The 25763-nt window shown below is 42.2% G+C and overlaps 4 protein-coding genes across 9 annotated transcripts; 1 reads left to right on the forward strand and 3 right to left on the reverse strand.

The window, feature by feature from the left end:
- The first annotated feature begins 2303 nt into the window (after positions 1–2303).
- On the forward strand, positions 2304–3869 carry LOC112289007 (cytochrome b-c1 complex subunit 9, mitochondrial). Its single transcript, XM_024533862.2, has 3 exons — positions 2304–2527; positions 2977–3024; positions 3675–3869. The coding sequence occupies exons 1-3, from the start codon at positions 2420–2422 to the stop codon at positions 3723–3725; spliced, it is 207 nt and encodes a 68-aa protein (XP_024389630.1). The 5' UTR covers positions 2304–2419; the 3' UTR covers positions 3726–3869.
- Positions 3870–5118: 1249 nt separating this feature from the next.
- Positions 5119–8476, reverse strand: LOC112289006 (uncharacterized). Of its 2 annotated transcripts, XM_090254426.1 has the most exons (7): positions 8199–8476; positions 7500–7982; positions 6821–7020; positions 6469–6555; positions 6109–6181; positions 5846–5954; positions 5119–5435 (listed from the first exon to the last, which is right to left on the reverse strand). In XM_090254426.1, the coding sequence occupies exons 2-7, from the start codon at positions 7914–7916 to the stop codon at positions 5338–5340; spliced, it is 984 nt and encodes a 327-aa protein (XP_090110552.1). In that variant the 5' UTR covers positions 7917–7982; positions 8199–8476; the 3' UTR covers positions 5119–5337. The 2 variants fall into 2 exon arrangements, with proteins under 2 accessions (XP_090110552.1, XP_024389629.1); XM_024533861.3 differs by lacking the exon at positions 8199–8476 and having other exon boundaries at positions 7500–8124.
- Positions 8477–9761: 1285 nt separating this feature from the next.
- Positions 9762–11647, reverse strand: LOC112289005 (aquaporin TIP1-2). Of its 2 annotated transcripts, none has more exons than XM_024533859.3 (2): positions 11276–11647; positions 9762–11160 (listed from the first exon to the last, which is right to left on the reverse strand). In XM_024533859.3, the coding sequence occupies exons 1-2, from the start codon at positions 11323–11325 to the stop codon at positions 10071–10073; spliced, it is 1140 nt and encodes a 379-aa protein (XP_024389627.1). In that variant the 5' UTR covers positions 11326–11647; the 3' UTR covers positions 9762–10070. The 2 variants fall into 2 exon arrangements, with proteins under 2 accessions (XP_024389627.1, XP_024389628.1); XM_024533860.3 differs by having other exon boundaries at positions 9762–11136; positions 11276–11543.
- Positions 11648–13866: 2219 nt separating this feature from the next.
- LOC112288484 (uncharacterized) lies at positions 13867–25483 on the reverse strand. 4 transcript variants are annotated; one of them, XR_016505626.1, is made up of 23 exons: positions 24468–25099; positions 22517–23625; positions 21864–22296; positions 21621–21708; positions 21244–21434; positions 20991–21127; positions 20561–20627; positions 20303–20474; positions 19989–20088; positions 19644–19719; positions 19160–19342; positions 18685–18845; positions 18287–18392; positions 17812–18028; positions 17322–17689; positions 16918–17039; positions 16181–16325; positions 15949–16041; positions 15630–15703; positions 15474–15527; positions 14533–15146; positions 14091–14336; positions 13867–13958 (listed from the first exon to the last, which is right to left on the reverse strand). XR_016505626.1 is itself a non-coding variant. In XM_024532681.3 (21 exons), exons 2-21 carry the CDS (start codon positions 23485–23487, stop codon positions 14846–14848), a joined length of 4059 nt encoding a protein of 1352 aa, XP_024388449.1. In that variant the 5' UTR covers positions 23488–23625; positions 24468–25483; the 3' UTR covers positions 14441–14845. The 4 variants fall into 4 exon arrangements, 3 of the variants coding, with proteins under 3 accessions (XP_024388449.1, XP_073393188.1, XP_024388450.1); XM_024532681.3 differs by lacking the exons at positions 13867–13958; positions 14091–14336 and having other exon boundaries at positions 14441–15146; positions 24468–25483; XM_073537087.2 differs by lacking the exons at positions 13867–13958; positions 14091–14336 and having other exon boundaries at positions 14441–15146; positions 19235–19342.
- Between the last annotated feature and the right edge of the window lie 280 nt (positions 25484–25763).

Below are 25763 nucleotides of genomic sequence, written 5' to 3' on the forward strand. Positions count from 1 at the left end.
TCCAAATATTTGAGAGCTTTTGTTTAGGTTTGGATGCTGCAGATTACGAGACAAAATTCCATTCAAGGCAAAATTTAGTTTCTCATGCCAATGAAAGGAAGAGATGGGATCTTTGCTGATACAATTGGTGCCAGAGTTAGTCTATTCTATGTTTGGCCAGTTCCAAACTACCAAATAGAACAGTTCTCTCAACTGCCACAAACCATGGTTCCACTGGAAAATAAAAACACTTCTTCGTGCATCTGCTGCTCTTTAGTGCAAAGAATATATGTATTTGTATACCCATTTGCTGGACACACATACCTAGAGAATATTTCAAGAACCTTCTTATTTTCTACATTGTTCTTTTTACTTCAACATTGAATATGGTGTTTGTTTTCATAACTGGATTGTTTGATGTTTAGTTCATTATGAGCATCAAGTTGATATTGATGTGCAGAAAAGGATAATATTGTAAGAGATTTTTATGGGTAAACGAGATGTATTGATCACACCCACACACACAAACACATGTATATCTATATATATATATATATATATATATATATCACTCACAGACAAAATACAAAGGGGATTATACCCCATAAATTCAAATGCAGTTGTCCAAATAGTCATTAATATTGTATTGTTTTGAGATGAGTAGAAGAATGAAATGACTAGTGTACTTTATTGTAAAATACGCCTTCTTATTCAAGTGTATAACTGCCCATCTACGTCATTCAGTATGTACATATATATATATATATATATATATATACTTTCTTTTGTTTTGATCTTTTACATATTAGATATAAGAATTATCCACTTCTTCATTCAAAGTAACAAATATAGTAAACAAATGTCAAACCTCAAAAAGTGACGTTTGGAAGCAGATTCTTATGAACACAACATTTAATTACGATTAACAATCTTCAACTACTATTTATATAAAGTAACCAAAACTTAAGAGAATGGCATTAAATATGGCATTATACTGAAGGAACAACTGTAATCATACTCTGCAGTGGAAGGAAATTCTGGGAGTGTTGCAAGAACCAAAAAAAAATCACCCAATTGCAACAAATCAAAATGCTATTTCCTATAAATTAGCGTGACTTCTGGACAAGATTGAGAATTGCTTTCAATAGTAAAATGGCAAGTGCCCAAGTTGGATGAATGAGTCTTTGATGAAGGAATAAATCCTTTGCAAAAACCCAACAAATTGTTACTCACACAGCACACACTTGCTGATCATCACAACATCACACAATGAAGTGTGCAAATGTCTACGTCAATTTAAAGCACACACAAAATATATATATATACATCTTTGATTGACTCAGTCACACTATGAATTTGAATTTTCTACTAAGATTGGAAAGCAATGTCATAATGAATTATACAGGCTTGGTGTTTCATTTACTTTTTCATCTAATTTCATGGAAACTAGACATTTGATATATATATATATATATATATATATAATATTATATCAATTGGTTTGTTGTTAATCATATAAGAGCTGGGAGATCATGCCAAGATTAAACTCTTTGGAGATTGACAGATTTAAAAATTCAGAATGTTTGTACACTTATTTGTCATCAATTATTAATTAGTATTATTTTCATTGTTGCTGTAGAATTAATGTCCATTTCATTGGAAGGATTGTAAGATCTTCAAATTTAGATGGATCTTGTGTAAGTGTACTGTCTTCTTAACAATTGAAAGGGAGGACATAATCACACCTAATTTCTTTCTTTCTTTCTTTTAAAATGATAGCACTTTCAAGTTGTCAACAGAAATAGTTTGACTTGGATATTTCTACGTTAGTCAAATTCTTCTAGACTTGAATTTTTTTTGAACATGAAGAGGTTGTGATCATGCTCAAGAGAATCACAAGACAAGACAAACTTATAAAAGTCCTAACCACCAAGTACAAAAAAGCACAACATTACGTTCGCAATACTCGAATAAATGGAATCAATTATGGTGCGGAACAGCAACAATGCCTCGAACGGAGAGAAAATTTCAAACAATTGGAAAGATAACCAGGGGGGTCAAAAGAGGCGCAGCAAGTAAAAGAAAAAAATGAGATAAAGGTCTCCTTGCTGGGAAAGATGAGAAAGCCTAAAACAGGAACAGTGATGGTTGATGTTAAAGTAAAAGCTACCGAAAGAAAAAGAGAGCCGTCATGACTTTGTGACATCGACTAAAAGAAAAGTAAGAATACGAGAAAAGGAAAAGTAGGTACACGAACGAAAAGGTAAAGTCGTCTCTCTCCTCGAAGCGAGCAGCTACCGAAGTATTCCGGTGAAGGGGTCCGCGAGCTCGTCGAGACCGTCTCCGCTGTGACTGACTTCCAGGGTTTGCATTGTTTGTTTTACCGTAGGCCGCAGTGTTGATTTACGAGCGGAGCGTTGCAAGCAATCAAGCAAGCATCATGGAGCGAGCTCCTGGGAGTATGTTGGACACGACAATGCGCTTGCTCATGCGCAAGAATTCCGTCTACATCGCATTCATCTTCACGGGGGCGATCATCGGCGAGCGGGTAGGTCACGGCTGCCCTTGTCCGGGTCGGATCTTGGTTGATGATGTTCACGTTGGGGAGGCGGCTTAGTAGATGTGCATTTACTGATCTGAATTTTCTACTTCCTTTGAGCTGACTCGCTATGGATTTGTTGCACTGTCGTGTTTTCTTTGATCGGGGGGGGGGGGGACGGTTTGTATGTGAATGTTAGTCCCTCTAGCGAGACGCTCTCCTATCATGACAACACAGATTTTTTTAATTTATAATTTTTAATTTTTTCGTTTTCTTTCTGCTTTAAGCCCTAATTTCCAAACAGTGCCAAGAAGTTGGGCTTATTGTATTAGTGGCACGCGTTAACGGTTGATTAGGATGTTAAGGTGAAGGAATTGGGAAGGGGGGAGGGAGAGAGAGGGGGAGGTTGGGTTGTTCTGCTGGAGAAGAACACAATTCTGACGAATCGATGGTTGCAGGTTGTCGACTATGGCATCAACAAAGTGTGGGAGAGGAACAATACTGGGGTAGGTCTCTACCTTGAGTCGTTCTATTCTGATACCCTGTTTTTTAGGCTTCAATTCTTGGTTTTTGCCTTCTGATCGAGGTAGGTTATTCTCTTGTGTGGCGTAACTTTTACCCTAGTCCTTACCATTACACTTCGTTACCTTTCGTTAATAGTGTAATGGAACCGTGTCTGCCACCTTTAGTAGCTTATATTGTCTTGTAAGCTCAGGACGTTTGTATATGAAACTGAAGATTGGAAACACCTCGATTAGTATCCGAATAGGATCTTGATTTTCACCTAGTTGGTTTAACGAGATTACTATTTCCTTTCCTCACTGCTACCGTGATGCAATGTAGGGTTTATTTTATTTCGGTTGGTATTCGTTATTTTTGTTGATTTACCAGGTGTAGGATCCGATGATAGTTGTTACAGTTCGAAGTTGCTGCATTGCTGTCTGTTTCTTGGCCGGTCTTGTTCCATGATTACCCGGGTCACATTTGGCTTTCTCTGCTAATTTAGCGGAGAATAGCTGGCCTTTTGTGCTTCCAATGTTCTATTTGTGTTTTTCTGTAGTTGAAAAATACATGGACTTGGATGATTTATGTATATATTTTGTCAGGTTTTATGATTGGAAGAGATCTCTGCTGATGTAGATTCTTGGTTTTGTAGAAGCGGTTCCAAGACATTCCTAAGTTGGGTTCTAGGGTCGAGGAAAGTTGACGGCTTCCACGAACCCTGACAATTTTACTGAGCAGATTTCCGTCTTTATCACAACAGCTCCTGTTTGGACATCCTATGATCCTGAGTAGTGTATTTCGTTCCTGAAAAGTGCAATAAAAGAGAGCCAGAGTTTTTTTTCAAGGACATTTATTTATTTTAATGCGATGTTTGCGAATTGGAACAGTGCCTTGCGGTGTTTTCATTTTTCATACACTAATTTTGCATCATCAATATTAATAGCCTGGATTTATGACGGAACGACCTAGTTTGTACTTGGATGATGGCAGGGAACTCTAACTCTACATCCAATGCCTGAACATCTACATTATTTATCGCCTGCACATCACATGTGCTAATCTACTGACTATTTCATGTGACCATAGTTTGCCTCCACACAGAGTAGAGGTATTTGGTGTCATCTAACTTTGTGGAGTGAATAGACAAGGTTGTCTTTGTTTGCTAGTTCTTATCTTCACATCTCACTGCCTTTCATGCTGACCTCCTGGAAATTCAGGAAAACTTAAAGCTAAGTGGTTGCCTGCTAATTTGTGAGTCCTCATAACTCACAAAGCTACTTACCAGAGGTGTAAAGGTTGGGTAGCCGTGTTTTTTTTCTGACGTTTGGATGGCTATTATGGAGTTTCACTAGCAATGGTTGCCATGTGGAGTGGTGGTCATGGATTTTGTTTTGTGTGTGCACATGGCATTAACTTTAGGATTGCTCGCTTTCTTGCTGACTGCCAGGCAAGGCCCATCACAAAAACTCTTGTCAAAGGAAGGCACATTGGTCACCGTGCCACCCTCAATTAAACATTGTCAGTGAATTTCAAAAAATTTCAATAAATCTTCTAATTTAATTTTCATTTCGTTGGATATCTCCTGAACAAGTTGTAGCATCAGGGCATGTCGTGTAGGAGGTATTGATCCTGAATTTGTATGTTCACAGTAAAAAGTTGAACGTCTCTATTTCTTTCTTTCTTTCTTTCTTTTTTTGTTTTTGTTTTTGTTTTTGTTTTTTTTCTTTCAGAGAATTGTTGATGTGTCACTTAACACGAATGAAACCGTTGATGGTTAGCTACTGAATTTTCGATTTCTCACATGACCTTTTAAACTCCTGCTTTACCCCAAACATTCGCAAGGATGAGCTTGGTTGCTGTTCTTTCTAACTTGGCACGGATCAAGACATAGAAGTGAAATGCAGGCTGTTTACGTGCTACCCAACTCGGCACCCAAAAGGGGCACTTATCAGTGGATCAAAATCCCCGCCTTTTTATGGAGCAGAACGGAGGCGTATATAAATGAACTCTAAGGCTGCATCAGATTATGTGATATATTGATACATCAGTAGGGATAAAAAGAATAAAAAACAAAAAATGCAGAATCAAACAAAATGTTTCAAAAAATCAGCGGTCACTGCCAATCCAATTAGATAAGGTACAGCTTCTGAATCTCAATTCTTCATGAGACTAAGACTAAGCCTCTAAATGAAAAGTTGGAGGAAAAGCTAAATTTACGGTACAATCACTAGTCCCTTTTCTCTTTTTCATTTCAAAATATGAAAATCATATGCCTAAAATTTGTGACAGGCAAACTCCGTAGATAACCCACTCTGCTAAGATTCTATTTCTCCCAGTTGCGCTTTAACACTGACCACGTAGGATCCATTACTGCTGCAGAGTGCTTTCAGTTGAAGAGACTCCTCGCCCTCACCTGGTAATGTACAAAGCGTCGTTATAAACGACGGTTGGGAATGAAAATCACATGACACAAAATCAAATTACAAACTCAAGACATAAAAGAAGAACTACTTTTTCGGTTCTCACATAGAAAAGGTCAAAGTTTTGTTAACAGGATCAACTAAAAAATGGATAGTATACACTATGCCAGAGATATACACTAAGGCCAGGGAAGCCAATATCGTTTCAAAAGATATCCACAAAGTCGAGCACCTTTTCTGCAGTTATCCTCCTATTGAAGAATACCCCTTTCCTAGTTTAGATAAGACCAAATTCGAGGATTCTTTATGAAAACATGAATTGAAAGACACTCGAAAAAATGAAAGTTTGTAAAACAAAGTTGGAGTCATTAACATCTAAGGATTAGTAAGGAGCTAGACTTACCATGCTGGGAGAATGATCGAGTCCAGCTTAGGCCACCTTGGGTAATACTACCCAGTGTTATTGCACAAATAGGGGAAATTGTATTTCTCTTATCCACTTTGTTCACTGCCTGAATAAGCACAAAAGCTTTAAATAACGGCCGCGTATTGAAGATAAATAAGAAACGTTTCATATTGATGGCAGAAAGGAACTGCAGTATGAAGGTCAGTTTGGACAAACAGAAACTTGATGAGAATGACGCGAGTATAAAGTGCTAAACAAACCTGCAAAATGATTCGTTGACCAGCATAAGCATCGTTGTTATATCGCGAGAATAACACCACTTTCTCGTTTACACTGTCACCAACAAGAGACTCAGAGATTTGGTGTTCTATTTATAAGCTCACAGGTAAGTATATACAGGAATTTCTTTACTTTCAGACTTGGTTGAGCAGGTCTGTAAAAGAAATTGTTTTCATGTGCCAGTGGACTATGTCGAAGCTTGAGTTATGCAAAATAAAGTGATATAAAAGTCCATTTAACAAGAGTAATGCTGCGTAATGGAAAACACTTGAGGGGCCAGAGACAAGTCAGACTTAAACTCTGAGATAGCAAGTGGAACCAATCTTTCATGAAGAGCTTACTTGTGACAGGTAGATAGGCCCCATGATAACTTGGCGCGCAAATCAGAAGATACAACGGTTGACAGAGAATGCTTGTGTTTCTCGCTCCTGAAAAGCAAATGAATCAGACTTAAGAGACATTAGCCACAGGCCAACTAAGATTGAAGTAGGAAGAGAAGCATGAGAGATGAACTTCAACCATGAGTAGGTAACAGGAATCACCGACCCAAACGATACTGTATTTGATATTGGCGCTGCCTGTTGATACAATTAGAAGCTTGAGGAATGCCAGAAAAAACCTGAAGCTTACACAAAGAGAATCATGTAACGAAGACATAGTCTAGAGGCAAAAGTAAGGAGTTTAATCACGTACCCTAAGGTGCTCTCCATTGTCACTCGATGACGAGATTGAAAATCAGTTGCGGTGATCAGGGCAATGCGGCCTGGTGCCTCGGACAGCACTGGGTCAGATTGCAGAGGGCTGGTTAGGGTATGATTTATCCTCAGCTGAAGCTCGAGTAACGAGACTTTTGTGCCTTGTACTATAGTCTCACACACTGTCGTAGGCCCCAACTACAGGTCATCACCATCACCATCAGTCACAGACGTATGTAATGATGAGTCTGATAATCTTGGTAACTAGTAGGACACAGAGTGCAGCTCCGGAGCTCGAGTGCCCATTGCAGCATTTGTGGTTTACGTGCTAAGCAGCTATTCAAACCCTAAACCCAAGGTACATCTCCTTTGACATATTTGCCCCCAGAATACAATTGGGAAATAAAGCCTCGAACTATTTAATTCAAAATCGCTCTAAAATAACAACAGATTGCTGAACAGTAAAATCCGGATTTTAAAAGAATGTTCATCCCTGATAAAGAATCCAATGGTGGACTTCAAATCGCAGAAGGAGCATGTAATCTCAGCAGTTTCGAGGATTATGAATATGTCGTATGGAATAGACGCTGGAATTCCTTGAGTGAAGAGACGTAATTCTTCAAGAAACTAAACACGCGCAGAGATTTGAAGGGAGTGGATGTTGCTAAGATACTTACCGGATGCTTTCCAGATAGTTGTAAGGACTGTGATACTTCATTCCTGGAGACAGCGGCATAAGTGACAGCGCCAGGGAGGTTCTTCACAGAAGAGAAGAGTTTCAGAGGTTCCTTGTTCACAGTTAAGATTTCGTCCAATCCTACGGTGTTCCCCAACGCGCGTGCAATGTGCGTCTCTAACGCACCCGAACGAAAGAGCCCCGTCGCGCGTTCAGGCGCCAGGGGTATGCGCGAAGAGGCGGATGTTTTCAGTGGGGGAAGGGATGGGAAATGTGACTGTAACGCCGCTCGCGCGGCTCGCGCAAGCCGACGGGGGAGGGAGTGGCGAGGCCGGGCTCGCACACGTTCTGCCAGCAACACAGGCGGCCGCGGCACGATCGTCTCCATGGACTCTATATTTTCCTGCTCATCCTCCATAATTCAAATACAGCTCATCTCACAGCACAAGAAATATAGTCCTCCGTCCAAAAGATTGCGCAAAGTCTGCAATTGCATCGTCTTCACATCCTCGGTCAATCATTCCAACTCTACCGCACAGAAACCTAAAAGTTCATTGACCCCATTTCCAAACCTTTCACAAATGTAAATGCAGTCACAAATGGTGCTCAATCTGATGAGCTCTAGAGTATACTAGTTTGCTGCAAAACGCCGTAGAGCTTCAAATTGCTGACGTCGTAAAAAATAAAAACCACTGTTTACCGGGTTTGTGGTCCCGGGTATGGGCATCAGGTGGTTTCTTCTTTCCTTTTCTCGCGTGAATATTCATTTCCAACAATCTTCGACAGATGCTTTTAGTGAACACAGGTCGCATGGAACGACAGTTATTCAAACATACACAAAAATTGCAACAAGGCTGGTGGAACGTTCAGCAACTCTATGTAGATCACGCAACGGATACAATCTCCAAACATTCATTGAAGCATCGTTGTATAAGTTTCTATGTCCCTAGTTGGTCAGTTTTTGATGCTGCCCAGTCTCAGCTCACAAGTGAAAAGTCCTTGGGGATTCCGTCGTCCTCACCTATCAACCCACTATATCTGCCGTGGTTCCGCATCGGAGCGACGAAGCTTTGGATGAGCTTCGAATTCGGTTGAGCATAGTTCGTGACTACGGGGCTTGTGTAAGATAGCATGAACAGTTGGAGCTGATCACGCCTCTGTCAGCAACTAATTCTTGAACTAAACGTTGTCGAATGATTGGAGCATCTCAACGTCAAGGTTCGTCCTACGCCCTTGACAATTATTCCTAGTCGATTGTTTTGTCGCCCACATTGCATTTGGTGGAACGGACCTCCAAGCTGATAAGGGGGGCTCAAGTGATTCCCATTATCGTACATTGTCAACTGTCGAGCTGTACATTTCCCAAGATCTGGAACACGAGGTTGGATGCAGCAACGGATTATGCGATATACTAGGCTTGTGAAATCCAAGCTGGCAATGACAAGGTGTGCGCACAAGACAACTCTGGGATCTGCTTCCTCGAAAACTTCTTCGGCATTGACCTTGGCGTCGAAGTCGTGTCGCAGAAGTGGGATGTTGATATCTGTGTAGTCGTCAGGAGCACCAATTGTTTGCAACCTTGCCACACTCACGTCGTCTAAACTTATCAGTACCGAGTTCTAGCATCGAAATATTGTCTTGTGTCCAGAGTCGGATCCGGTGTCGATTGGTTACTTCATAGACACAGCAATCTTGGAAGAAGACTTGCAAAGTGCAAGCCGCAGACGGAAGAGCTGATTGTGGATAGACCACAATGACCAACTTCACGATGCTCTCCGCTTCATTGCACTTCGAATTGTAGAAGTCCATTTATCGAAAAACTCCAACATCCTTCAATTCACCCAGAAATGTAAACCATGCCACACAATTTTCCAGATTAAGTTTCGCCCTATTCGAATTGGAAATTCACTCGTTTCTTTATCGGAGAATTCTCAAAGATCAACACGAAAATTCATCTCTATATCAAGGGCTACGTCGCGCACATTCTAGCCTGAAACTGCAGACCGCAGAGTTCGGATGCCCCACGCTATTCGTTAGATACTAAATGAAGAAAATGACGAAGTCCCTTGACTGTCTATTGACAATTTTGTAGTTGCTTGCGTCGATTGATGCCTCAGTTCTACCAATATGCCTCTCAACTTTCAATCTGCTCTTCAATGTCACCCAGATTCCGAGTTGCGGACTGAATCATCATAGCAAATTAAATCTCAAAAATATTTTACTTCTAGATAAATCACGATTATCACCATGTGAAGATCAAAAGTAAAATACAAAATGAAAAACCCGGCTGCTTGAGATTGCGCAATGTCCCCGCCGAAGAAATTGTGTGACTTCTTTTAATATACTCTTTGGTCGAAATTGAATGAAAGAACATTACAGCTTCAAGGAATGGTTAAATTCACTATTGTGGCAATTGACACAAATCCACCGACAGAAAGACTGAACTTGCAGTTAGAGTTTAGCCCTTGCGAATACTCTACGTGTTACCTACTCTTCACAAGGTTCTTGTTCAGGAACAAGAGGTCGAGGACGTTGAGTGAAGATAGTTTTATCCTTCGACGCCTTGGATCACTCAGACTGCATGATCTCTTCCGTAGGTCAATGGCTTGCCGCGGTGGTGAGATGAGCTTTGGTCCTCGCTGGAATCGGATCTAATGCGCTCTCCGTCCTTTTCATTACCGCAGGCAAGTCTTAAATTATTCACCTTGGCGAAGAATGGCTTGTTTTTCCTGCCACCAACCAGACCTTTCCGTGCCTCCTTCCGGAGCTTGTAGACTTGGATATGGGTGGGTGGGATGTTGCGATATAGGGCCGCCATGAGTGCCCCCGACAAACCGGGACCGACCCAAAACACCCAGTGACCTGTCCACATAGATCCCCCAAGCACCACCGCCGGGCCGATGCATCTTCCCGGATTGATCCCCGCCCCCCCGTAGCCTGAAAACAAGCCTGCTCCAGCAAAGATGCACAAGCCCACAATTCCTCCAATCATGAACGGCGCCAAAGTGTAGCCAGTTCTCGGCAACCGTGGGGGATCTAGCGCGACGGAGTACGAGATGAAGAGGACGAAGAAGGCGAGAACGATCTCGAGGACTAATGCACGTCCGGTTCCGAGCCCCATCATTCCCGACGTGGCCGACACTCGCGACTGCAGGTAGCATCCTCCGAGGTTGTACTGCGTCGCGAGAGCATTGCCGACGACTATCTTGGCCATGAAGCTGCCAACGATGGAACCCAGAATCTGGCCTATAATGTAGAGCACCCCGCGCACAGGGGAGATGTGGCCTGTGAGCATCTCAGTCCATGTGATGCATGGATTTACGTGGCCGCCTGTCGCGGGCGCCGCAGCAAAGATGCATAGTGACAGAACCAACCCCTGGAGGCAGGCGATGACGGCAACGGGGTGGGAGAACTCCGCTTCAAGAGTGGAAATTGTGCACAAGATTCCGACAAACGTCGCTGCGAAGCTGGCTACGCACTCGAACACCCCTGCCCTCCATACCTCCGGGTTCTGAAGGTCTCGAAGAACGGCCCTGTGAAGTACTTCGCTGCTGAATTTCGACGCCGAGATGGCGCTGATTGGTTCGGGTATCTTACAAGTCCCGCGGTCTTCATCGAGAGTCGGTGTTCCAGGAGCACTGCATCGTGCCAAGTGATCGCCGCTGAGTGTTATACATTGAAGCGTGCAGTTCAGTGACCCATGAAGAGGAAAGCTTCAGTATGCTCAATGGAAAGCTGTAGTTCTTGCATCACAACCTTGCAAACGCGTTAGCTTACCTCGCCGTGTGTTGGTAAACGACGACATCCGCCGCCTGCGAGTGACCCATAATTTTAGTAATTTCGCAGTTGCAAATTTTTGTCAAGAAATTCTAGATTAGTTCAAACCTTGCCTTCGTCCACTCCCTCAATCGACGAGCATCAAGTCGACATGATTGCCTAGTGTGGCGACTCCGCAACCGATCCCGAAAGACACAATTTTGTGAGCATGATGCGGGTCACCACGGCATCTCCAAATGAGTAATGAACCGGAAAGTTGCTTTGGAGTGCCCATGAGGGACTCCAAGATCTATTTATGCTGATCATCAGTTGCCAAATAGGTTGTTGAAGGTGCTGCTCACGCAGATAATTTGATATTCATCAACTCGTTCTCTCACTGAAGCTGCACACAGTTTTGAGTGGGAAACTACTCTTTATCCGTCATCTTCGGCGTCACGCCTGCTTCTGTGGATCGAAGATGATCTCGTGACTCTCGGATTTGCGATCCTCAGGAACTGGGACCTACAAGTTCGTACCTAGAACACAAAAATCTAACACTTCTCAACACAACCAGGATGCCCCAATCTGATCATTTTCATGTTTAAGTTCCGTTGTGGAGATTATCACTGTTCTTTTGACACTTCTAAACGCTTCGGCATGTGGGGTTTCGGAGGTTTCCTCCGAGGTTTGACCCTGGTAATGAATTATTGCTATAACTTCTATTTAGACTTATTTAAAATTATGGATATTCATTGCTATAAATTCTATTTAAAATTGTGCCATGAATTAAACGGCCAATGCTGTTAATACCTCTCCTGACTAACACTACATGAACCTCGTAACAAAATCTTCTGATTTGCTTGCAAAACATTAGACGGTGGCTATTAAGCTTCTTCCTGTCATTGTCACGATCAAATTATCAGGCCATGGTCTTCATAGTTCCCTGATTAGTTTTTCCTTGTATGTCTTTATATCTACACATCCTGAGCTGTGAGAAGTCTTCACTAGGAAATAATCTCCATGAACTCTTTGAATCTTCACTGTTGGAGGCCACTTTCTTGTTGCACTGTTGAATTAGTTACAGCATTTGAGATATTGGATCGGATTGTAAATAGACGTTATACCTTTGGAAGATCTATGCAACAGGGAAGGAGAATATGGATATTGAGACTTATATTAAATCAACTAATTTGAAACCAGAGGATCATTAAGTTAATGATCGCATCTCAAGGATTTAAGCATGCTAATCAGTTCTTTTCTAGATGATGTTTGTCATGGTGTGAATTTTTTTCATCTTTGGTGAAGTATTCTATGATAACATATTCCATCACCTGGCAACTTTTTGGTGGCACTAAGTATGTAACAGATATTAATTGCATACCTTTACAAATTCAGCTCCAATTGAACTGAACCCTTAATCTTAAACACAGAAAACTGTTAAAATTCCGTGTAAGGATGTCAACTGCACTTAAGGGTCCTAATTAGAGTGTATACTCTAATTAATTGCATTTCTTTTGTATTTTATCAAACCCTTGTCTAAATTTGTATCTAGATGTGAAGACGTAGAAATACTGTAGACTGTGTCAACCAACAGTCAATGTTCGTTACAAGCTTTTTGGGTTTCAATGATGGGTCAACACTTGGAATATTGGTACAGTTAATGAAGTTGGAGAAATTTAGTGCACTAGGCTTCGGCATTTTGAAAGAGCCTGAGTGCACAATGCATCTGAGAATATATTCAAAAAGCGGAGACACAGGTTTCTTTGCATTTCTTTGCAATTCTTTGCAATTATTTGCAGAGCAAGGAATTAGACGGCGTCCATTGAAACCGAAAAGGAGATGACAGGAACGAATTGAGTGAAACAAAGAAGAAAACAAGAAAACGAGAGAAAAAAAGTGAGTAGTAGACTGCTTTTTCGATGGTACTGTCTGCATTATGGAGAAAGTTTTTTTTTGAGTGAAACATTGCCTTCAAAGAATAAGGGTGGGTCCGAAAGGCATTTGGCATGCATTTCAACTGGGCTCCATCAAGTTCAATATCTGTTGCTTTCAAATGCTTTCACTCCCTTAGAAAACAAAGCAAATATGAGTGCCCAATGGAAAGACTTTGGGAGATCAACCACACAAATGTAAATAGCTCATCAGCAACAAAAGCTGTATGTATGTGTATTTTGTTATAACTGTGATATTTTCTATACTTCCATTATAACTCAATTTCTGCAGATTACTTTCCCATGGCAACTTTGTGATGCTGATGTTGGAACCACTGAATAGAAAGAAGATTTTGACTGAAATGTTGGTCAGAGCTTGGAATCACAGCAAGCATGGTAACAGAAGTAATCTTATTTTGATGACAAGAATTGCTCCATTCCTTTTTCATGCCTGTTTCACACTCATGATTGTGCTGAAAAGTATGATTAAGCTTATATCAAGTGCACAGCCTTGCTCAAAGTGCAGTTCATCTGCTCTGTCATCCATTCCAAATTCTCAACATGCTTGTAGTCTTGCTTCCAGGTTCCTTGGCATGGTGGTAATCAATTCCCACAAATTCATCATGCAACAATGATAGCAACCAGGAGAATCAATGAACCCAGAATGCAGCCAAGGATGCAGAATTCATGAGATGTTCCAGCAAGTGCTCACTGCAAGCAATAATTGATGGTGGTGAAACAGCAGGCAGGCTTTTGACATGACCTTGTATGATCTGCACAGAAAGATCAAATTGTCACCATAGCTTCTAGTTGATCTAAGTGATCATAAGTGAGACTGGTACTGATGTGGTCCATCAGTTGCAGTTAATGTGAAAAATGGATGTCTTGGCCCCTTGAAATCCAACCTTTCGACCAGCTTTTGGTAGTAAGCTATGCGTCATCAATGATGCAGGTACTCAAGACACACTTTTCTTATGGATGAATGAGCATCAGCAGTATCTGCGCTCCATGTGTAGGGCACAGGAACAATTGACTGCATCGATAAGGTGCAACGGAGAAGTTTCTGGGCTTGTCTAGTAGAACAACCCAAAAAGCAAAACCAGCTGAACTGCAGTGGAAGGATTATGCATCATGAGCTTTCATGAGATTGCCTGCGAATGAGATGGTGTAAGAAGCTTGGATGGTGGACTTAAGCAATAAAAGCTTCACAAAATATCGGTTTCAGAACAGCGCCTAGCATATTCTAAACCACAAATTGAAGTAAATCCATTCCCAGTGACAGGAACAGGCTCCGGTCTCAATTCATAATGCAATGTATCATTTGGAAGGGAAGAAATTCTTCATTACCTGAATTTTAAGGTACGACTAATGTAATGATATCTACAACCTTCAACGATTCGTAGTGACAACTGGATTTGCTGCCAGGTTGAGCAATGTGCTCACAGAAGATTACCCCACTACAACCCTCGTCGTACAAAGCCAAAGATCGATCTCAGCTCTGGGATGTCTACCAAGAAAAACTCCAGCTGATCTGCTCCTGCTATGAGAACTACCGCATTGCATATGCTTTGACTCAACTATACCATGCACTTGTATCAAAAATAAAATTCTTTCCAACCGTAAGTGGAGGAATGCTGAATAATGAAGGCCGTTTCGAGCTTTAATCCATGACAGCTCCAATGCCTGTGCAAGCATGTGCCAGGTGCCTTTGATACTCCCCAAAGTACTCGCACACTGCTTGCACATCATCGTGATGGAGAGCTAGATCTCCTGGTAGATCGAACGAGTCATCACCAATTAAAACTTCTGGTTCCTTCAGATCCTGTAAAGATGCTTTCGCACTTACTTTTGCCTCGTGACAAGCTAGCAGGAACATGGCTGCTGTGTCGGGTTGTTTGGTGTTCCGCAGCGTGGCTAGCGCTTCAACTAGCTCTCCAGCTGCTACAAAAAGTATCATGGCCCTGCACGAATTGCCATGATAGTCTGAATGAGTTGGTTCATCAAGAGTTCATGCAAACTACTTTGACGTTTCTGGAGAAGAAGGCAAATCCAATTATGTTATTGAGATTGACGTGACCATAAACGATCACGACGCAGTACTGTCACATTCCTTTTCAGTACCTAAACCGCAAAGCTTGTTGAGGGACTATTGTAATGGTTACATATCTGCGACTATGCATTTTGAATGTCAGTTGAACAGAAATCCTTTATTATTAAGGGCCTTTATGTAGGACCTTGAGCCGTCAGCTCTTGAAACGCAAGACATGCCGCAGAGTAAATCCATTTACCTCCACAAGTTGTGTTCGGTATTCAGTACATAATGAGCCCATCTCTCCAAGACCCTGAAACAATCGACAGGTGGTTAGAATAGAAATGTCAAATATATTTGCTATTGGTATCAAGTTAAAACTGAAGCAAAATCCACGATACAAGGATTAACAGACCTTGCGTGATCTGAACCTTGCAGATGAGTTGCAGCCAATGTTGCAGCGTCTACCCAGCGCCCTGCATCTTGCAACTGGAAAGGCCAATTGGCTCCTCAAATAAGTTACATAACACGGCACTGGCAGCACCTAAGGTGTAAAAGAGAATGTGTTGACTGTGTTTGGAGAGGCCCACAACCTAATTTTCATGTTCTAGTTACATTTATCTTCCGCTGACGTGTTCCTCTCATACATGCCAATCCCTGAAATTTCAAGAATGCCAGAAACATACTCGTATTATTTAATTCCAACCATAAGCTCACGTAAGAATGATACACACCTGCGAGCAAGCTTCCTGATACCGACCAACCGCGCAAAGAAGATGCGTTCCTGATAACGAATCATCCGTTCCGACCATGTTTGCCGCAACCACCTGCAAGAAAACAAGTTCCACCTTTGCACTTACGGAAAGGTTCAATGCTTGCATCTATACGCAGTTCAATTGAAATGACCAAAAAAAAAAAATGTCTCTTCCTACATTGCGACAACAGAGAGGGCCTTCACTATCTCACCTTAACAGCTAATTCATGTAGTCCTGTAGATACAGCAGAGGCTAGAGACACAGCTCTTAACGCATCCATGTAGAACAGAGGATTATTTGGAGGCGTTGCTAACAGCAATGTTACGGCAGACTCAAAATCACCTATGGCGATCAACCTATACCAAATATTACAGCACACGTCAACAAGTGCAAGCATTCAGACAAACATATGTTACCCACCATGCAGTCCAGAACTTTGAAAAACACTTCTGTAAGTAGGATGTGTAGTTGTGTAGGAACTGATGATGGACCATACCGGTTGAGAAGACATCGTACTACGCCAAACCATTCTAATGACTGTCAATTACCTCAAAACCCGACATTATGTTCTTGTATACCAACTTCTGGTATGAGCTAAACGCAACTCTGATGGTCATCGATTGTGTTCTTGGGAAACTCTTCATAAATTTTCCTAAGCCGTCTTTGTACGTAAGACTGTTCTCAATGATTTCAATTCAAGAAAGCCAAGCCTCTGCAAGACAATACTAAAAAGAGAATCCAAGACACACAGAGAAGTGCATAATGGAAAATCCAAAACAAAACCTGGGGTTATGTTGCAATAATTCTAGTGAAGTAAGTTGCTTAAAAAAACGTAACCTCAAGTAAGCAACTCAATTTTCCTGAATCATCGCAATATAACCCAAAGTTTTATTTTGTGCTTTCTATCATGGACTTCCCCGTCAAAGAGAGAAAGGTTATGAGGTTTACTCATGTACTCGTCTTTGAGTAGCCTCGGTTCCAGTGCATTTTTCATGCCAGCCGATTCGCTCGCGCGCAACTAATCGAACTACAGACTGCTCGGAGGGCAAGATATCCGTGCATCCGTGTGTCTGCTTCCACGTTTGATCACACATGAATCTGGTTCAGACAAATAAAACACATGGCTACAATTTTGTAGCAAGTAGCAATGCAACTTCTTGTGGATTGTTTTAAGAGGAAGAATAGATAGACCACCACAAGCCATGAGGACTGCATCCCAGCGAGCGGAGTGAAGAAAATTGGCCTCATTCTATGATTACGTTATGCAGGCATCACGAAAAGGTAATATAAGTCAAAAAAGCTAGCTAGGCATATCACTAGGCAGCACTATTGAGGACTAAATGATGACTTACCAGCTTAAAAGGGGCAGCTGGCAGTACACCCACCGGAGTAAATGGTATAGCAACCTTAGGATTTATGAATGTCATTCCACTATCCAATGACTCGTTGACTGGAACTTCGGAGTCGTACGATTCCTTAACTTCTGATTCTTGAGAGTTTTCTCCTGTTGCGGAGGAATTGCTTTGCCTCATAGGTCTCCAGAACGCAGTTGGCCCGGCAGAACCATAACTAAGAAGTGCAAGCGCACGAGGAAGTTGAAGCCAGAATACAGCCTCCGAATTTTCTCCAAACTGTGCTGCTGCAAAAGCACATCTTGTTGCTACGCCTTGCTTGAATACAGCTGCATACTGCTCTACCCTTTCCTCGTCCAACAAACGACCTAGCAATGGCAAGCAAAGTCAGAAGTAGGTTCTGCACAAATGACAAATATCACGTTCCTGATGTCCTAGTTCAAGGATTCAATGCTGGGTTCAGGTGTGTAATGAACTTCAGTTGCCTCACCTGCTCTTCGATAAGGTTCCAAAGCTTTCAACAGAACTTCAGCAAAAACGGTCTCTCCCAGAACAGGGTTATGAGGTATGAGGTAGTGTCGCAAATCCCCTCCACGACTTCCCAAAGCCTGACTTGGAGTTCTTTGAATACTTGCTTCACCTGTGGAAGTTGTCTCTATTGCAAGCCAGGAAGGTTGCACTCCTTGCTGCAGTATAATGCGCAAAGACTGCACCGTATCCAGAGGATCCAAACATATGATTCAGAAAGCAAATGACGGCATTTCTTTGATCAAAACATGTAGAAGTATAGATATTGATAACATTTCACCATGTAACATCAACACTGTGCCATTACAGCATGGACAATTCTAAAGTCAATGCTCATCATCATGGCAGTTACAGGTAATCACGAACAGAAGGGGCAGGTAATAGATATGGCTCATGCATTGCAAACATCTTTCAATTAAAATCATAATAGATCTTACCAAAGCATGAGGAGGTGGGAGCAGGGCTGCACAGCACAAGGGCATGGGTCGGTAGCGTTGCCATTGCGTTGGCTTTGCCAGCTGGCTAGACTTGCTTCCTGCAAGACTATACAAAACACATTTTTGTCAAAGCAGATGGATAAAACTACAGATCCGCGAATTATCTAAGTTTTTACTTGGAAAACAAGGATTTCATATGCATTCTAAATGCCTTGTATGATATATCAGGAGAGGTTTACAAGATAACTCTTGCAAATTATCGGACTTCCTTCAAAGAAAATAAGGCAATTCATCTTAGTTTCAGAGGAATAAAACTGAAGGCCAAAAACAAAATGCCACAAAACTACCAGGAGATCAAATTAGAGATCAAAACCAGTAATCATTCGAGTAGTTCTTACTTTTGAACCTCAAGAAGTCGAAAACTACCATCTGCACCAGCTATGCACAAGAGCAAAGGTTCATTCTTGTCTGGACGCAGCGGGTACCAGTCCAGTTCAAGCACCAATATGCCTCCAAGGTGAGGTTGTACTAGTGAATGAGTTAATGGATCGTGCGTATCCTACACAAACCGATGACCGCGCGTCAACAGGACATGTTCTAATTGACTTCCCAAATTTTAGACCCAAATTCGATGAGCCATGCATTCAGCATCAACACAATAACATAAAAAACCTCCTACACCAGGAACAACTAATCAGTGGCTTGTAATCCCCTATCTAACAACATGAAAAATGGCAAGCATCATGGCTGCACATGGACGAATATTTTCCAACTCATAAACGCATGGACAACGAGTTACACTTCGAAGAGCAAAACACGCTAATTGTAACTTCATCAAACGCACACCCTTGGCAGTGATTATGTGGCACTCACAAGATCATACACAGCAAAACTGTGGTCATTGAAGAGGACAGCTATGCGACCTCTTGTAGGATCACCAATTCTTACAGGTGCAAATTTGATGCGACGAACGCCTCCGCGATGAGTACTAAAAGATGATGACAGCCCTGTCACTACATCCCACCATCTTATACTACCTGTCCGGTCTCCCATGACCTGCATCCAGTCCAGATTCATTTGCATACATTACATATTCAGGACCATCAACATAAGTTGATTGATGGCATTACATCCACCACGGAATCGGAAGCAATCAATATTTTAATGACAATAGCTCAATATTAGAACAATAGCAGTTTTGAAAAACTCCTGTTTAGAAGGGAAGTCACAACTTGTATGTAGTGTTTGCACAAAATCCCTCCAGACTTCAGACAGGCTTAAAATTCTACACGTGTACAAATAAGCCTTGAAAAGCTGATAGGTATAATGATAAACTAGGGACATGAACGATAATTACCACATGAGGTGTGCGATATGCCATGGCAGTTATTAGTACATCCGCAGAGACAAATGAAGCGGAAGGAAATTTGGGTCTGCAAAGCAATGCAAAGCTCATTAAAATATGATAAATAAATTATATGGACACGTTGATTCAAAGTAAAAACCTAGATCCAACAAAGAGAAAATAGAGAGATTGAGTACGACATGCAAGCTACGTCACGGCTCTAATATTCTGATGTTGGACGCTGATCTTAAAAGTTCCATAAGAAAAGAAAGCAAAGATCACAGAGATATATACAAAAATCACTCCTATTTTGTACAAATCAAGTACTCCCTGCTTCCCATGGATTAAGAACATTACTTGAAGTCCCGAACTCTTCTACCTCGTAGTTCAAAAACTCCAAGAGAGCCGTTTACTAGAGCAAACGCAAAACTTTCAGCAATTTCAGAGTCTTGTGAATCTGATCGAGAAAAAAAACGAGGTTACTACCACATGGAATCCCTCACACAAAAATTGATAAAATCCGTCGAGAATAAAAGCTGAATCTATTAATACCTTAGGACATGCACGTGGCTTGATATGTTCCGAATATTGATGCAAAAATATAAGCAGGAAAGACATAAAGAAACAGGAAGGATAGGTAAAATAATAGAAACAATGAGATTATGAATCACCTGCACCAGATATTATGGGAGCAGAAGCAGAGGCTGCTGCTGAGGCAATAGTAGGTCGCTCTTTCATCATAGCTGTTTTCTTTCCCCAAGAGGCGGCTGCTGCAGCGGCTGCCTTGGGGGCTGGAGGAAGCGCCCACTCCATCACCGTGAAAGGTAGAGCCACAGACCTTATCTTTAAAACCAATTATATCAGTCAGAAGTGATACTCCATGTAAACACGAACGTTGAAATGCATAAGTCAAGTTAGTTGAAGCCTACCATCTGTGGAGTACTTGACACTTCCCACACCTCTGCAGGAGCCTCCTTGAACAGGATCAATAGGTACCTGTCATATGCAATACTCTGATAAAGCTGTGTGCACGAGAAAAAAATGCACATAATGACTGCGAAACTAGGCCGACAGGTTTAACAGGATGAATAGATCTAGGTTAATTGCGACAATTGTAAGGTTCCGTCCGGCATAACAAAGAGATCACTGTAGAAAAACATGTTTAAAGGAGCAGTCGAAACTTGAATATTTTACTGTACTACACTGTCGAAATAAGCAAGCCTTCAATTAGAGTTCCTCGGACTCTGATAGCAAGCCTGACAAGATCACGTTCTTAGAACTTTCCCTACATCCTTATTCTTAAGTTCTACGTTCTGAATACATAAGGAAACTTAATTGCAAATAAAACTTGAAACATACCTGCCAGATGGCGAGGTGCGGAGGGCACGCATTGGAGAACGTTCTGGCTTTTGAATCACCCGGAAAACCTTGCTATGGCCACTACGCACACATGTCAAAACCAGACGGTTCACGAAGCCGCCCCCTTTTCCCTTCACCTGGTGCAAAGTATACGCCATATATTCTATTTAGAAATATCAAACCTTTCATTATGAATAAAAATGACGACGATTAATACAACATAATTTTCAGAAACAGCAGGATAAATTGGAACCTCAGTGTATGAGAACGAGACAAGACGTGTATTTCCAAGCCAGCGAACTCCTCGAACTGTCTGATTGCTGTGTACAGCAAATGAGGCAGTTATAGTATTTGCAGCTGTATCAACAAGCTCTAGACTGCCTCCTTGGCAAGCTAATGCCACTAGAGGAACTGATACAGCTCCTGCATTGCTTCCTTCTCCCCCTGCATCAGGTGGATTAAAACAGAGGAATCGAAAGGTCTTTACCAGAAACTGAAAACAGCATCACATTTATCGAATCGGAGACCCATTTACACCCGTAAACACCGATGATCATTGAGGCAGCGGCCAGTTGGACATGTTCAGACTCGTCTCAAATGTGAATGCAACGGCACAAAACCATTACTTACCCAAGCCCATAGCGAGGATGGAGGGCATTGGAACAGCTAATGTGGTTACAACAGATGAAAGAAGTTGTAATTGTCCTGTCAGATCAAGCTGTTGGCACAGAAGACAACATCACTCTTTAGAACACAAAAAGCAGTAAGAACGGAAAGTTAAGAAGCAAACGCTTAGTATTATGCTTTCTACTCTTTCTATCAGCAATAAAAACCTAAAAAATGAAAATAACACTTAGCACGAATTGAATGGACCTTGAAAAGAGCTTCAGAATTCAATCCATTTGAATTGGAGTGCACAAGTTCCCCAGTTGTGTTTGACTCTCCGGAGTTCCTATGCGTTAACTTTGTCCCAGTTAAAGATATAGGCTCACTTTCGGCATCATCTCCATTGATGACCCAGCGCAATAGTCGACCATCATCAGTAATAGATAAAAGCGTGGCCTCAAGAGCGGGGAGGATCTTGACTTCAACAAGCTGGTCATTTTGTGCCAATGTACTTGAGACAGAAATGGCTCCTGGAAGGGAATCAACCTGCAGACTACTAGACTGATTATCGTTTGAGGATTTCTGCACTTGAAGTTGCAAAGGGCAGTGTACTACAGCAAGAACGGCCGGTGCAGGAACAGGGGATCCGATGGAGGGCATCAACGTACCCATAAAGCATAATGAGAAAACCTGTTTATCCCTGCATTAATATACCCCGAACTCCAAAATCATTAAAGTTAACCATATCACTTGCAGCACAGAGCTTAGAACAAATACTACTGAAAGTACAGGACAGTACAGTATGTAAACAGTGACCTGTAAATGACAATTAATTTGTCAGCAGAAGCATCTCCCCTGAAGTAATAAAACTGCATACTAGTTTACTGAACAGAATTTATAAGGAATTTGAAAGGACTTACTCTTTTCTTCTCCAGGCACTAACTTTGCCATCCTGGTGAGCACAATAAAGAACGTCACCATCGGCACAAGCCAATAGATCGAGAAGTTTTGAGCACCCACGTGGTAAGGACGTTGTGGCCAAGGGCATTCCAAAAGCTAAGTCAAAAACAACGATTTCACGCGGCATCATCACATACAGCAAACCTCGTCTGGTCCTGGAGTACAAACACCGGACAATAACCCCGGGTGCGAATGCTAGAGCAGGCGTTCCAGATGATGATGATCCAGAACTGCTAGTTCCATCCCTGGTCTTTTCAACCATCAATCCTTTCTCGTCTTGTCCAGGAATTATGTACTGCTTGGTGAGTATCTCTGAATCCGAAACCCCGGCTACAAGAACCGACATTAGTAGGCCCCGAAGCCCAACCAGACAGAACTGCCGAGGATCGAAAGGATCGGCTCTCACACATCCAAGAAGCTCCCCGCCTGAGTCGAACCTCCATATACAGCGCCCTGTTACAGGATCCCAAATATTTAAACTTGTAGGGCCATGAATGACAGCCAGTAACCAAGGCTGCCCATATACCCAACATACATCTTGAATGCCTTGTTTTCCCTTTTCCGCATCGACGTCTAGCCAAGTACAGATGTCCCCTGACGCAACATCCCAAATAGCAACACGACCGTGTCGGTCACCCACTGCTAACTGCATATGAGCTGTAGAAAAATCCTCTCCCACGAGGTCACGAGAAATTCCCTCCGGAGTCCACTGTACAGCAGTCACGAAAGGAGCTGGCTGCAAGGAGGCATTCTTGGGGGCGATCATAGGCAGTACCGCAACAAGTTGCATGGTTCGAGGCTCCATCACCACTACGCTGCTGCCTGCACCGTAAGCAATCAGCCCATGTGGGCTACAGTGTGCAGCTCCCCCATTGTCCTTGCTAGGCGGCGGCGATAACACCCAACCCACTCCCGACCCCACTCCTGACATCTTAAACAGTTCGTTTTCTGCTTTGAAAAACACTAACTGCTTATCAAAGGAAATGACTAAACGAGCAGCATAGGCCGATCTTCTGCTGGAGCTTATTGCACCAGGTCATCACATTAACATTTCCTTCACGATGTCAACCTGCACCGAACAATCCATATCAAATTTTTGTCATTACATGCGAGCTCCGCGAACATAAACACGCTTGTGTGAAAAGGTTGTGCCAACTTATAAAATTTGACATAGAAGTGATGCACTGTGACAGCGGACACATTCCACGAGATACATGGAGAGATCAACTACTAGTCCAATAAATGCACAGCAGTAATGGCTGCAAATGCGTTTCTGAGTCTGAGACCTTCCTCAGTACAAACAAGTCACAATTTCTCCCATGATGTCTATAAATATGTCCAGATTGGATTCCATGTACGGTTTTGTCATTAGCAGTAAACTTTGCATTCGGTACCATACAGTACTGGGCATTAACTAGTGCCTCCAACGTAGGTCCTGCGAAGTGCAATGTGGTATCCTCTACATTCAGAGTGACCTAAACAAAACCCTATGCATCGTTCTCAGGAAGGCCATGAAACATCTACTTTGTCGAATACAGTAGCAAAATTGAGTTGCTTAATCTGCTTCGTATTATGAAGTAAAATTCATGAAACTGCAACAGCTATAACCACTAAATTTTGCAGCTACACCATTCCAAATCCTCCTTCTGAGCTGTTCACCAACTTGGACGTCAAACGGGCCAACTGTTAGCGTGAAATCTTATCGATATTTCTACTTGGAATCTGTGGTTCTCATTCTCCAATTGTAAGTTGCCTCCTTGACGCGAATTCTCCCTAATTGCAATGTCCACCTCACTGTCTCTGTCGATCGACTCTGTTACCAACTTGAGTCTTCCATTTGCTCAACAATATGTTGAAAGAAACATCACCAGATCTAAAAATCCTCACAAATTCAAATCCATAGCGACTCACCTTCTCCTTTAGCTGTAGAGTCGCCTCAAACTCCAAAAGCTGGGCAATCCGTCTCTCGCTATCGACTCTCTTACTTGATAAGAGCAAGCACATTAGCTCACCATCCACACCATTCCAATTAAACATTGACCACGCCGTTGCTCTCGAGGAAACTCGCCATTCCAAATTCCTTGATCTCCACTTCCAACCTAATTCAATCTCAAACTCCAAATCCTCACCAATCTCGCCAACTCAGGGCTCACGACTCAAAATCCAGCTACAACACGAAATCCAACCCTGCAAGCTTCCGGATCATCCCTTTCGACAATGCTAAGACTTCACGACCCCGCCACTCACTCAATATTCTACACTCTCAGAAAAATCTGCCTACACTGTTGACATCATCACTCTGCACAATTCAATTTCAACAAACCAATCTGCCCTCTGATGCCAAGGATTGGCAACAAGCAGATCCAAACTGAAAATTGACAAACGAACATCGACAGCATTCATCAAGCACCATCCACATGGACATGTAAAACTGAACCCTGGCCTTCCCTTGACGCAGAAGCAAAATGAAACTCACGCAGCCAAAGTAAACAGGGAAAGAGTTTCCTTGCAACGACCAGCGACCGAGCCGCAAGCAGCTAAGCCTACGATACAACTAGACTTACGGGTGAAATAAACCTCAGTCGAAGATGCTGGGAACTATGGCCCCCGATTTAATGGCGTCGCAGACCAAACACGTGAGACTGACCTATTCTTGAGAGTCGTCAAAGTGGACTTCCTCCTCAGTTTCCAATCGACATTGCTGTGCGGGACTTCGTTTGCATTTGCCGGCAAAGCGTGCACAGTGTTTCCAATCACGCCGCTGCAATCAGTAGAATTGGTCATTCTGCTGTTCAAAAGGATCCGCAGCAAAACTCGTAGATTACGCATGGCTCTAGCCCAACTCGTCGTAGAGCTACCGATAAATCATAGCTCCCAAAACCATGTCGGCATTGCTTTTGGAATTCGAGCTCAAACACATAATCGATAACTGGAGTTTGCCTCCGTGGAGAATCTTGCCGCTTCATTTACGGTGCCTGTAGATCAAGCCATATGATTGACATTGTGTTTTATTTGATTGACGTAGCACAATAACTAGAACGAGGATAATTTGATGGTCGAAGGTCAGATTCCGCTGAATTGTAGGAAAACTGAGATTACCAGAAAAAATTAATTGTACTTGTACCGCTGTGACGCTGGAGACATGAATGTCATTCGTCAGGCGCTTTTCACAATCATATTTTGTCTCTAAAAATAGATGCGAATGAG

This window comes from Physcomitrium patens, chromosome 11, assembly GCF_059467195.1.
Source record: "Physcomitrium patens ecotype Gransden chromosome 11, ASM5946719v1, whole genome shotgun sequence".
Classification (NCBI taxonomy): domain Eukaryota; kingdom Viridiplantae; phylum Streptophyta; class Bryopsida; order Funariales; family Funariaceae; genus Physcomitrium; species Physcomitrium patens.